This window comes from Tyto alba, unplaced genomic scaffold (assembly GCF_018691265.1).
Source record: "Tyto alba isolate M040663 unplaced genomic scaffold, T.alba_DEE_v4.0 Super-Scaffold_2, whole genome shotgun sequence".
Classification (NCBI taxonomy): Eukaryota; Metazoa; Chordata; class Aves; order Strigiformes; family Tytonidae; genus Tyto; species Tyto alba.
In genome coordinates, this window is record NW_024881282.1 from 74,647,164 (window position 1) to 74,660,489 (window position 13,326).

The 13,326-nt window shown below is 41.8% G+C and overlaps 1 protein-coding gene across 9 annotated transcripts in view; it reads left to right on the top strand.

The window, feature by feature from the left end:
* The window catches only part of LAMB4 (laminin subunit beta 4), a 53,789-nt gene that overhangs the window by 36,493 nt on the left and 3,970 nt on the right, over positions 1-13,326 (top strand). For 8 of the 9 annotated variants that reach the window (XR_006165351.1, XM_042792947.1, XM_032996264.2 and 5 more), the window contains 9 exons: positions 949-1,173; positions 2,271-2,491; positions 3,709-3,805; positions 4,178-4,553; positions 4,931-5,091; positions 8,214-8,419; positions 9,311-9,514; positions 11,084-11,228; positions 13,040-13,247. Coding sequence is in view for 7 of the 9 variants with exons in the window: in XM_042792947.1 (XP_042648881.1) it covers positions 949-1,173; positions 2,271-2,491; positions 3,709-3,805; positions 4,178-4,553; positions 4,931-5,091; positions 8,214-8,419; positions 9,311-9,514; positions 11,084-11,228; positions 13,040-13,247 (1,843 nt within the window). In the remaining 2 variants the exon portion in view is untranslated. The remainder of the gene's footprint in view (positions 1-948; positions 1,174-2,270; positions 2,492-3,708; positions 3,806-4,177; positions 4,554-4,930; positions 5,092-8,213; positions 8,420-9,310; positions 9,515-11,083; positions 11,229-13,039; positions 13,248-13,326) is intronic. The other variant, XR_006165352.1, reaches the window with a different exon arrangement.

The following is a 13,326-nucleotide window of genomic DNA, read 5'->3' on the forward strand; positions in this document are numbered from 1 at the left end:
CTTCAACGATGGAAGCAAACCCTAATGGGAAACTCTGCCAAAAACTAAACCAATGCTGTCATCTTTACTTAGGCCATGTACCTTTATAAGTCAAGAGTGGTTTTGCTTGAGTAATCGCTGTATGGCCAAAATGATCCCCGTTGGAACTCACCCATGGATCTTCAGTCCTCACAAAACACTGCAATCCTCAGTTCTGGACTTTCTTCCTCCTGCTCCTTCCCAACGAGGCTCTTGATCACCTCTGTGGCACTGGGCTCACTTCCTCAGAGACTGTGGAAAGCTGTGGTCCTGAGGACCATGGCGAAGCACAGCCCTTGGTTGAGGATGAGCCAGTGCATGAAGTCCCAGCAACACCAGCCTGCCCACAAAGGTTTCGGAGATGCAGATAGCACCCCAATCAGGGCAGGCATTGGGGTGGCATACAGAAGTAACTGCAACACCAGCAAGCAAGGACAGAACATCCCAGAGCTTGTCTGACCTCTTGGAGATCCTCCACAAGGTTACAGAATGGAGGGCAGGTCTGCCGGACTCTGGGTTGCTCCGGGAAAGAACAACCCCCACATTTCCATGCTGCTGTCAGGGTGAAGGCCACAGGAAAAATCCTGCAAATATGGCCAACCCTGACTACTGACATTAAAAGGACTTTGCTGGAAAAAGATGTTTGGAGGTGTTGTGTAAGGGGGTACGTATTCTATTCTACTGAAAGAACTTTCTTGGTAAAAACAACTTGGGATGATGAGAGTGCGTTTCCATCAGATTTCAGTGTAGGAGATGTAATTTAAACTGATTATAGGATTAAAGGACTACAGTCTCCAATGGGTCGATATTTTCCATTGGAAATGTGCATTTGAACAGGCAGTCTGAATCTTTTAACAATGTTACCGGAAATTATATGTTTCACCTGAATTCTCATCATCCAGCAAATGTTTTTCCCTTCCTCTCTGACAGGCAACCAGTGTGATGAGTGTCCTAGTGGGTTCTACAAAAACCCAGGCAGCCTCAGGCTTGACTGTGTGCCATGTCTCTGCAATAACAACACTGATGTGACAGACTCAGAGTCCTGTAACAGGGTCACTGGGGAATGCACTAAGTGTTTACACAACACCCATGGAGCAAACTGCCAGATCTGCAAACCAGGGTATTTTGGCTCAGCCCTCGATCAAAACTGTCGAAGTAAGTAAGCAAGAGTACTGCAACTGTGGATTATTACCAAGCAAAATTTTAAAGAAATTAGGCTATAGGAAGAGGTTACCCCTTGGAGGGACATTAAAACTAAAGCAGATCAATAGAGCAAAATATGACAATACCAAATATATTTCTATCCTGTGACACAAATAACCATTAACATGGCCTCTACTAAATTCATTGTCATCCACCACTCACTAAATCTCATACTGAATATCAGTCCTAGGAATTACTCAGTTGTGAAATGAAATCAGTACTCTCTGTTATAAAAAGTAAATGTGCGTTCAGCACATTCAGGAAGGAATCAAAAGTAAAGGAATCAAAGATAATCATTTATCCATGTTGTTGGCTGATGCCAACTAAGCAATGCGCAGTTAACCAGATGGTCCCTTGCTGAGCTCCCTGCCTTACCAGTTGTTTTCATTAAGTGGCTAGAATGAGACTGTTCAGGCAATTTAATAGACTTCATGAGGCCACTGTAAATAACTCAGTGCTTTCAAGAGAAAGGCAGGAGTGTAAGAAAAAGCAAGGCATAAGTTTCTTTTCAACATTTCTCAAAGACTATTTTCACAAATGTGCCCGATTGAGGGTCTAATTTCTACAAGCCAGATAATTACAGGTATTTTCAAGAAACCCTTTTTCTGGGAATCTCTAAAATACAGTTCAAACCCATTCCTTTTTCATTCTTGGAAGATGATCATTAGAAATGGTTAAGCACAAACTTTTGGCTCCTCATAAGTAAGGCTTCTTATCTTACTTGGCTTACTGGGGTTTCCCACGCTGGATAGTGCCTACTGTAAATTAGCTTCTCCTTATCCAGCATATTTAACATTTCATTCTAAAAAGGTTCAAAATTCACTATGCTTTCATTTTTTGTGCCTGTATTAAAAGTACTGAGTGTTCCCAGTAAGTTTGCTAAAAGCAATATATAAGCTATTATAGAAGGACAGGTAAACTGTATGAGATTAAAAATGTGTTCAAGATTACTAGAAGTAAACTTTCAACATGGGCTTTATATACAGCTCTGATTGTCCATCAGCTGTCTATATTGTTATCTGCTGTAGTAATTGTCCTTCTTTTTCCAGGGTGCACGTGCAATCCGGCCGGTGTTCTCCCTGACGTGTGCCCAGGGGGGGATGCAGCCTGTCTGTGTGACCCCACCACAGGAGCTTGCCCTTGCCTGCCGAACGTGGTGGGCACAACCTGCGACCAGTGTGCCTCTGGCTACTGGGACCTGGCTAGTGGAAAAGGATGTCAGATCTGTGACTGTGATCCAAAAAACTCCCAAAGTAACCAGTGCAACCAGGCAAGAAAATTACTTTGCTTTCCAGGAAGTGGGGTGTATTGGCATGACACAGGGAGGACCCTCATAAAAATGAGAAGTTTTTTGTCTTGCTCCCTGAAAACAAGAAGTCTTTGGTAGTTTGGACTTCGTGCAATCATACTTTGAGTCATTATATTAAACATGCTCTTCTGATAATGTGGCTCTGCTTGTAAGCAATTTCTCTTTGCCTGTGTGTTTCTTTGTCAAGTCGATCTCATAAATAGTTTGTAAGAAAATGTCACATAGGAAAAAACTGCCTCGAAAGTATATGTATAGGGAAGAAGGAAGTTCAGGCTTAGACCCAAGAGTCTCATGAGTATGGGTTTTAAGTGTTTATTTTCATAAAGCAGCAGCTGTGGCCATTACATTAATCATGCCTCATCTATCAGACTGCTAGGGTACTTTTTCTCATCTTTAATTCCTGTGCACTTTTTAGAGCTAGAATGTAGAAAAAATAAAACAGTTTATTAGAATAGGGAGGTGAAATTGTGGTGCCATGGAGTCAACGGCAATTGTGCTATTGACTTTGGAGCACCAGGAGCTTATCCCAAGCTCTTGCTGATGTGCTTTCACATTTTCCTTTCAATATGCTTTCTGTTTGTTTCAGTTTATTTAGTGGATTTATTATTTTTCCTAGCAAATATAGTTCTTAACCTTAAAGAACTGCTACTGCTTTTATGAGCTGTACTAGTTATCGAAGCTGTAATTCCCTGCAGTTTAATAGCTGAATTCCAAGATTAATTTTCTAGGGCAACGTGCATAATGTACCCTCGAGGTTTTCAGTTACAGTTAATATATCATGTAGTTGAAAGTTGAAATGTTAAGATGAGTATTTCTCTCCAGCAAAAATAAGAAATTAATCTGTTTTGAAAAGGAAAAGAATCATCTCTCTCTTCATAGTCAGAGGATGAGTTCTCAAAGAGCATCTGTAGACGGGAACATATAAAATCTTTCATATTAGTAAAGTAGAGCCACCTCTCAAAGTCTATTTTGTTTTCATAACCTTCAGGAGGAAGATGGGAAAGGTGAGTCAATACTGTATTAACCATGATGTTCAAAGACTGTATGCGAGCAGTGTCACTGCAGTCCCCATACAGCTATATGTCATAAGTCACAGGGAGAAAAAGAAACACAGTAAATAATGTATATCCAGCCATATGACTCTGCAGGAAGTTATTTAATCCTAACTGTCTTTACAGTTTACAGGCCAGTGTCCATGTAAGCTAGGTTACAGCGGAAGATGTTGTGATGAATGCGAGGAAAATTACTTTGGCAATCCCCAGACGCATTGCATTTGTAAGTATTGATAAGTGGGGACAACTGGATTAGAAAACTGCCTCAGAAGAAACATTTACCTTTTATATTCATAGGGGAGACGAGACATACATCTAGAGAAGTAGGCTTTCATACATTTGTGTATATGAGATGAATAGAGGTGTTTATATTATTTATCTATATTGTTCCTTCTTATTATGATGGGACCATGGAAGTTCAAGATGACTTCCATGACATGAAAGATGACATGGAAGGTAGCCAGGCAGTCCACTTTGCTCTAACTCAAACACCAGTTTGCTTTTATTGTCTTGAAATGCATGACTGTACCTTCTGCATGCGTTAATCCCATGGAAAAGGAACAGTTGGATGTAACTTGCTCTCCCTTTCTCTCAGCATGCGAGTGCAACCCGGAGGGAACCGGCCAGCCCAAGTGTGACAGAGCCACCGGCGCATGTAACTGCCGCGCTGGTGTCACCGGCCGGTTCTGCAACCAGTGCAGCCGTGGCTTTGAGAAAGACTTTCCCTCTTGCCGTCAGTGTCATCTTTGTTTTGATCAGTGGGACACTGAAATTACTGCCCTCGCTCAAGCTGTTCAGGGTTTAATGAGGTTTGCTGCAAATCTCGAAGATAAAGGAGGACGAATGCCCAGCTGTGACATGCGCTTCAAAGCCTATGAAGATGCCATTTCTGAAATTGAAAGAATTTTGAGACATCCTGTTCTTTCACTGAAGGCCCTCTCAGGCATCAAGGATTTTCAGGACTACGTTCAGTAAGGATTCATCTGATCCCCCAAAAAATCCCTTGGCTGAGAAAGCAGTATTTCCCCCAGGTTCCACTAGCCATCCCTACACATCGAGTCCCACTTCTGATCAGCACACAGATGCTGGACTGCTTAGTGACTGTTTTCAATATATGTGTGAATGAAATAATCCTTATATATATTATATATGTATTATGTGTCCCCCACAGGCACATAAAATGCCCGAATTTTCCAGTTCATCCTAGGGGTTTTCTAAAGTAGCTATTACAAGTAAATGTTTCTGCTGATTTAGAAATTTACCCTTGTCCTCTAAAATACTGTGTATCTCAGTTTGAGTTTAAGAACAATCCGGTCTGACTTCTGCATAACTGCCATTTCCCTTTCAGAAGTAAAGTTGTGCAAATGGATCCCCTTCACAGTATGCTGTACGAGTTTCCTGACCTTAACAAGAACATAGAAGACATTGGGGAAGAAGCTGACCTAGTGTATGAACTTCTACAACAGAAAATATATCTGCATCAAAGTTTTCATTACTTGAATCTCAAAGGTGAGGCAGACGGCAATTATTTGAAATAGGTGAACATTTTCTGTGAAATTTCAGAATATTTTTCTCATCATTGAACCATACAACATTTCAAAGATCCCTAGATTTTAGCTTCCTGTGTTAGCACAAAAATTTAAATACTAACATTTTATACCGATTTTCCAAACTCCCTTTTATCTTAAAATGCCATGATTTCTAGCATCCTAAATTTCAGATGCATGTGCCAGGGCCACATCAGTCAGAAGTCTCATGAATCCCAGAAGTCTCATGAATCCCAATATTTACATCAGGATTTAAGAGCCACTCAGTTTCACAATATAGACTCACAGATCATACAGTAGAAAAGCAAAGGATTTTTTTCCCTAATTCTGACTCCTCTTGCTTTTAGCAGTACTTAAAGAATGTTGTACAGCAATAGTTTGTTTAATTAAAGCAGAGAGTCATAGTGCAACTTCTTAGTGTTCCCACGGGAAAATACATGACTTTATGTGGTAAGGAGCTAGCTTTCCATCATCAAAAAATGTGAAGTCAGAGCTGAGTTCCTTGGCATTTTTGAAAGAATTACTCGTCTGTGCTTGAGCTAAGTATAGTCTCCATCAGCTGCTAATAGCAGTAATGACAATGTCACAGAATAGTTTCTGGAGAAAGACTGCGATGTATCAGTCAGGGATCTCAAAAGGATGCTAGATCATCCATAGTGGCAGGAGTTTGTCAGCAGTACAGCTTCCAAAGAGATGGTTGTGAAGATATGAACCCCCCATAAGGTAAGGTGCACACCACAGAAGACAAGCTCCCATTTACAGTTCCTCTGTGTTTTGTTCAGGCCAAAAAAAACACTGGCCTAGACAAGATCAAAAAAAAAAAAGAAGGAGAAGTCAACAGAATACAAAGCCAAGGGAAAGGAAGAGGGGAAAAGAGGGATTAATGAAGATTTTGTACTTGGCAGTGCCCCAGGGGCCGGCTCTTCCACTCAGGTCCCTACGCAAGTGGTCAGCACAGTTCTCCCAGGCTCGGCTTCCCGATCCAACTGAGTCTGGTGCAGACTCTGAGAAAGGCAGGAAGGCAAAGAAACAATAAATCCCAGGGAGGCCAGTGGATGCACAGCTGAAGCATCCATGGTGCTCTCTGGTCACATTCCAAACCCACTTCATCTTTTGGCCTCAGGAGATGGATAAACAGCCCTATAAAAAGAACATGGGGGTGTGGGGAGGGGAAGACCTTGAATTTAAGCTCAATTTCTGGTCAGGGCCACATATATTCATTGGTCCTTCTACCCAGCATCTAGCAGCACAGAAATAACATTTCCCTGAAGATAACCAGCTTCTCTGATATCCGTGAGAAAGCCTGGCTCCCTCACCCCATCTTCATTTCAGGACCCGTAGCACATCCTAGGTATGGTTCTGTCTGCTTTTTCCTCTCCCTTTTTTGCTGGAGCAGAATATGGCCATGTACACCACCTGGGGCACATTTGGCACTTGTGCCCTAGACACGTGTGCGGAATGGGCTCCTACCTACCTCTCTTTGCAAAGGATCAGGGCTTGGAGACTTCCTCACAGGCATAAATTCAGCTGGCTGACCTGGAAACATCAATAACTAATGATGAATTAAAATCATTGGAGAAAACAAGTGTCCTTAAAAGAAAGTTTGCTGTTTATGAGATCTCATTAAATGATGGCTTTCCAGCCTTGGCCCCTGGCTTTGCAGCCACTGTGGTATGATAATGCAATGAGTTCAGCTTCCTAGGCTGCAAATCAAGCCTGTGCTAAGACGCCGTGTTTAACATAAAGGAACTTGGAAGCTCTACAGCTCCATCACAAACCAAGCGTGAAAAATGCATTTGGGCCACTTAATGGAGAGCTGAACTACTGCAAACTATTCCTGCAATGGAATTGTTGCACAGAAAACAATCTCTGGCTTAGATACTGAGTTACAGCAGTCTCTTGCCAGGTATTTTGTATTAGGAGCTAACTTCAAACTGTACATTGTTTCCAAGAGTTACAAGATAAAATAAATAGACCTGTCTCCACATGGTAACTAAACATTGTTCAGCTTCAATCAAAGCAAGGCCAAGGGCTTTAGAGCCTGACTCAAAGTAGCAGGACTTGAGGAGTGCCTTGTCATTGACTTCAGCTATTAACTGAGCTGGTTACCAGCACAAAGGGAGATGTTAATCAATGACCTCTAATGCTTTTTCACTGGTGACACATCAGTTCTAGCTCATTGCACACACTTCTGCCTGGGGATCTGGGGACTACTTTGGGTTCTCTGGAGATCTGGGAAGCCTCAACAGCAGCAGCTTTAAATTATGTGTTTTGCAAAAAGCCTGAGTCCTTTCCTTAGGGAATTAATCTGCAAAAAATGTAATAGTCTCCAACCATTTTGAGTCTGCTTAAGGGAAAGCTTACACTATGTAAACAAGAAAGACTCTTGCTGGAGAGTATTTTTTTGCATGTCCGACAAGCTTATCATGGAATTTTTTTTTTTTTTATTTATATGCATCAACCCTGAAATTGGATTTTCCAGAGCCAAAGAAAACTCATAAATTCCCATTTGTAATCTAAATTTTGGCCCCAGTTCAGCAGACCATTTAACTTTTGGGTGCTATGCTGAACAGACAGGACAAATACTTTCCTGACTCACTATCAGAGAGCTGATCATTTCATAGGTTTTGCAACTGGTAGAAACAGTTCTCCTGCCTAAACTTCAAACCAGCATAAATGACAGGAGCTTTATCAAAGCAACAATAGCAGCAATGCATGAGCTACATTTGTACGCAAATCAGTAGCAGTTTGTGTCATTAAAGGGATGCCCTTCATACAGTTGCATTTTCCATTGGCTTCTCATACACTGTGGACTTCAAAGAATGACATGGGATCCACTGCATTTGCATCTTTTTCAGCAAGTTTTATGAGTATCAATAACAATTCTTGTTTAGCAACTGGCTGAGTAAAGGATTAAAAAGTGTCACTGAGGAAATGACAACTCCTGTCCCTCCCAGCTGTCCCAAATCAAACACCAGTGACAACAAACTGAATGTCACTCACCATTTGTACAGAATTCAAGTATATACTGAATTAAATGCAACCAAAATACAGTCGTATTAAACCCTATTTCTGTTGCTACAGAGGTCATCAGCAACATTAAGAAACACTTTGAAGTATCATTGCTGGCAGAAGAGAAAACCAGTGGGACAACCCCTATTGTAAAATACTCAGAGTACACCAGGAACTACGCGCTCACAATGTTGGGTGATCAGGCCTTGAAAGCAAGCAATGTGCTGGAACAGCTCAAGATGATCAAGATCCCCAACATCCAAAACCTGAGTGAAAAGGTAGGCACTATGAATTCTGAATGGGAGCTAAACGAAAATCTATTTTTTGATGCTGTTCGTAGGTTTTATTTTAGGAGAGTGCTTACATGCATTTTTAAATCTGGAAAATGTCACTTCCCTGGCACAGACTTGGAGTCATCTCAGAAACAGCTGCATTACTCAGATGTGGTTACTACCACCCTTCTGGAAGCCATTGGTCCCAGGGAAGACCCAGCACAAGGAACTGTTTAAATACTCTCTAGTCTCAAGAGGACATCGGTGTAAATTCAGAAAGATTAACTCCAACCTTCTCCGTCAGTAACTTAAAACTAGGCTGAGCAACTTTGCCCTGGAGCGGGTGGGGAGTGCTCACATATCCTTTGCATCAGTCATGGGAGAGGAAGGGACTTCTGTCCTTCTGCAGAGCAGCAACAAATACCTGATAGCACTTTCAGCCAGCCCTGCCAGATCTGAAGAGATCATCCATCTAGGCCTTTAGTCTCAACATCTGTGTCAAACTATATGGAGCGCTAGACATGGCACCATATTGTGTGAGGTGATCTGGATCCTTTAGAACAAGCCATTGACCCATGGGCTATATGGCCAGGGGATGGTTTAAACTCTGTTGCTGTAGAGGAGTGAAGCAAGGGTCTTAGTGCAACATGTGGAGCCCAAAAAATGGCTCCCATAAGGATGCTTGGAACCATCGGCTGCCATTGCATCCTTCAAGTCCAGGGAAGGGGGACCTGTAACTGGAAGTGACACCCATCTTTGGAGACACCAGATCACCATCTCTTCAGGAAAACCCCACCCTGTGTTCAATGTTCCTATGATGTCAAACATCTTCCTTCCCCCAGGAGCGTATCTCAGGCCCCCAGAGGAGTCCTGACATAAGCATCTTCCTTATTGCAGATCTGTGGTGTGCCAGGAGACCAGTCCTGTGTCACAGCAGCCTGCATGGGACCTTTGTGCCGGGACAGTCACAGACACAGGCAGTGTGGTGGCCCAAACTGCAGCGGAGCTCTTCCTGTCTCCACCGATGCCTTCAGGAAAGCTGAGGAGGCTGCTGTATTGCTAAATAACTTGACTACTCAGCTACGGGAACCTGAGAATCAGGTGCTGTATATCAAACCTATATTTGTTCAGTGAAATTGATGGAGGATGAGATTTGGGAGGTCACAAATCTACAAAAACTCACCTGCTCCTTGGACAAAGAGCAGTGACATAGTGATGGACCCTGTCCCAACATCATAGACCTCTCATGATTCAGTACCAGGAGTAGGTGCCAGTCCTACCAAGAGACTGTGCCTCTAGCTATGCCTTCCTCCTCCTCACAGCTGCCAAAAGCTGATGGGTCATGGTGCCCTGGGCCTATGGAAGTTGGTGGCATCAGGCTAGTATTGTCTATAATTTTATTGGGGAAGATTCAAATGGCACCATTTGTCAGTAGCCTGAGTATGGATCATGCTTATTGCAATGGGATTACTGCTCTGCATAGTGTTGAGCTGTATATATATAACTTCATATTACTTTTATGTTTGCCATTAAATAATTTTTGCAAATAATTTCAAGACGAAGCTTTTCTGCCCCCGGTGATGTTTAGAAGGATATCAAGTAGTCAGCTGTACTGCACAGTAGCAGTGCAAAATAACTCAAGCAAAGTGTGGCCAATGCAACATGTGCCAAGGAAACAAAACGGACAAATCCCAAAACACCAGTAAAGAGTTTGTTCTTATTAACAGAGATGATGCCTGTTGCAGTTAAAGGCAAAACACATTTTCCAACAGAAATTTCATTCTGCTGTGGCTCTGTCCTGTCTCTGCAGGGTGCCTGGGCATCCATTTCTTCTTTTTAAAATGCACATGACACTGCATCACAGCTAAGGAGTTTAGAAATGACCAGTGGGGGCACATGCCTGGGGCCCCAGGACACACTGGGGCAGCAGCAAAAGGCATCTGCCGAGGTGGCGGGCACCAACCAGGCTGCCAGGACATTGCCTTTGGCACTCACAAGCCTCAGGCAGCTCTGTGATAATATGAATGAAGTATTTTGAGAAGTTTCAGAACCAAAAACATCACCATTTTTCACGTTGCATGGGGAAACAGTAAATCTCTTCCCTCCACGGGCTGCTGAGAAGGTACCTGTGCATTTCCTTAAGGCCTCAGCAAACCAAAATACTGTTGGAATTTGATGATTAATCTAAATCTCTCATTGAAATTATCAAGAATACTAATTTAATGGCAAAATATAACTTTTAAAGACAAGCCTTAAACTCTACCTTCCTTATTTGTGTTCTCTTAAGTGTATTTTTAACAGCAAGTCCAATGTGAAAAGGCAAATGAAATTATGTGCCTCTTCTGTACTGAATCTGATTACTGACATGGCTTTGGTACTGCAATAGAATGTAACAGTTAGCACCTTCTTTTAGAAACAGAAGGGGCTGTGGTATGACACGTTGCGGAGAAAAAAAATGCTTGAATTAGGCTTTTTCTGAGGCCAGATGAAGGCCGTGATGTAGCAACTTCTGGAGATCCCCAAAGGAGTCTCCTATTGCTTTTCAAAGCCACATCAAATAATTCCATCTGAGGCTTGGATCAAAATTATTTTTGTGTCAGAGCTCAACTTGCCAAGCAATGATAGATAACCTCCAGAAAATGGCATTGCTATTTCTAATAATATTTCCAGGTTGAAAGCATTAGAAAAATGGCAGAAGATGGCAAGTTGGGAGGCTCACAATTTAATGGGCAACTGGAGAGGGCTAAGAATCAAATTGAAGTTGACGGAGAGATCACTAAGGAGTTCATCCGAAAAGTGAAAGACTTCTTATTAGGTAAATATGCAAAGCTCTTTTTGACTCATTTTTAATGTATATTCCAATATAATATAGCATAATAGATGGCCAGAAAATTATATAGCTGTATACACATAAAATTTCTTGCCCACCTCCTGATCTGTGTAATCTTTTGCAATCCCTTTTTTACTACTGCTTCTTTCTCCCAGGTGACAGTACTTTGCATTAATTTTCCAATAGATCTGTTACATTCCGATTGTCACCTTTTACTCATGTGCTTAATTTGAAGCATGTAAATAATTCCCACAGTTCCTGGTTTATCTGAGTAAAGGACTACTAAGATAATTTCATACAATATATAATGCCCAGGCATGTCCAATGTATCCTCAGATTGTTATTCCACCCCCTTCTTCCAGGCCCATAAATAGAAGCTCTCTGTAGGGAGCGTGGGAATTGGGGCACATACCACTCCATCGTCTCCATAAAGCTGTAACTTGAGGAATCAAAGGATTCTGGTAGAACTTCACAGCTCTCAGAAAAAAAAATAACAAAACCAGATATACCCTAAAACTTTTTCCACCCTCACAATTGCAGAAAAATGCTGTAAGAAATGGAGCCTACATTTTTTTTACCAGATGCACATCAGAGGAGTTAAAGTGTGGTAGGATTTTTTTAATCTCTTAAATGTAGCAGATCTCATAAATTTCTAAGGATTGTATGTTGGCAGTCCTTTAGCATTCATAACTCTACATCCAAACAAGAGTGAGGGCAGAGGACAGAGGACTTCCCTTGTTCAGGAACATTTAAGTTATTTTATTGAATTGGAAGAAAAAGTCCATTTAAGTCCCTAAGATTCTCAGGTTTTTATTTGATAGCAATTGAAAATTCCACCTTTGGCTCTTCTTCCATGTTCTTTCTTTGTAGACACACAGCATTTACTAACAATTATACAAGCATCATTTCATGAATTTTTGTTTTGTAAATTGAAGAACAGTAACAGCTGAGATGCGTATAGTTACATTAAATCTGCTGTGCTCTACATTGACATAAATGGTAATTTTAGATGAATATATTTCTACAGAAAATAGCTCTCAGGAATGCACTACTGTTTGCACAGTAAATTTCTATTTAATTCTTGGTGAGTTACTTTGGAGCATTAGCACAAATATTTAATATGTTTCAACTATTTTATCTCCCAAGGTCTTGTCTATAAAGGGGAGTGAGCAGAAAACAGAAGTGATGATGAGACTTCACAAGGCATTGGTTACTCTGTGTGCCTTGCCTCTTAGCAAAGATCTAGGATGAGCTCATTTGTAAAGGGAGTTGTCAAAATACATTTTTCCTACTGTAAATTCCCATCCTATCTGAGTCTGACCCAAGTTCCCTCTATTGCCTTTTTCATTAACCAGTGAAGGAACCACTTTCTCAATACTGTGGCGATTCCAGGGAAGGGATTACACCCACCGGCTAGCTTGGAAAGCTCCATTCACACTCCAGTCTCTCCAGCATCTCTTTGATCTGAGGGCCAAGGGAGAAATGGGCTCTGACACATCTAGCTGTGCCATGCGCCAATTTAAAACGTTCCGCAGACTCAGTTCTACATCAGAATTTTAATAACCCAGTTCAAAGTGGGTTCAAATCCTCATTTTAGCCAGTTCTGACAATGCTAACAGCGGTACCTGGAAGCATATTAAATTACAAAATGTTGGAGATAATTCTCTTACCCCCTTGCTGTGCCTGTCAGCTTTATTCTCCCACATAACTCAAAGGGTAGGCAGCCATAATGATCAATTACATTTCAGTGAGGAAAGAGCTGCTTCAGGATACCCTCAGCTCCATTTCTGTTGCAGATGAGAGCGCGCCTCCAGAAGACATTGAGAAGGTGGCAAATTATGTTCTGCAAATAAACCTTCCCCTGACTCCACACGAGCTCACGGGCATGCTTAGCAAAATCAGGAGCATTATGAACCACTGTGAGAAGTACAAAGTGAATGAAGATGAGAGGAACAGAAAAAGGGAGGAAGCTCAGATGCTGCTGGAGGAGGCACAAGGAGCTGAGTGAGTAGGGTATTCTCATAGTGATGTGCCAGCTCCAGCTGGGGTGGCTCTGTGAACAGCAGGACTGCTTCATACCCCA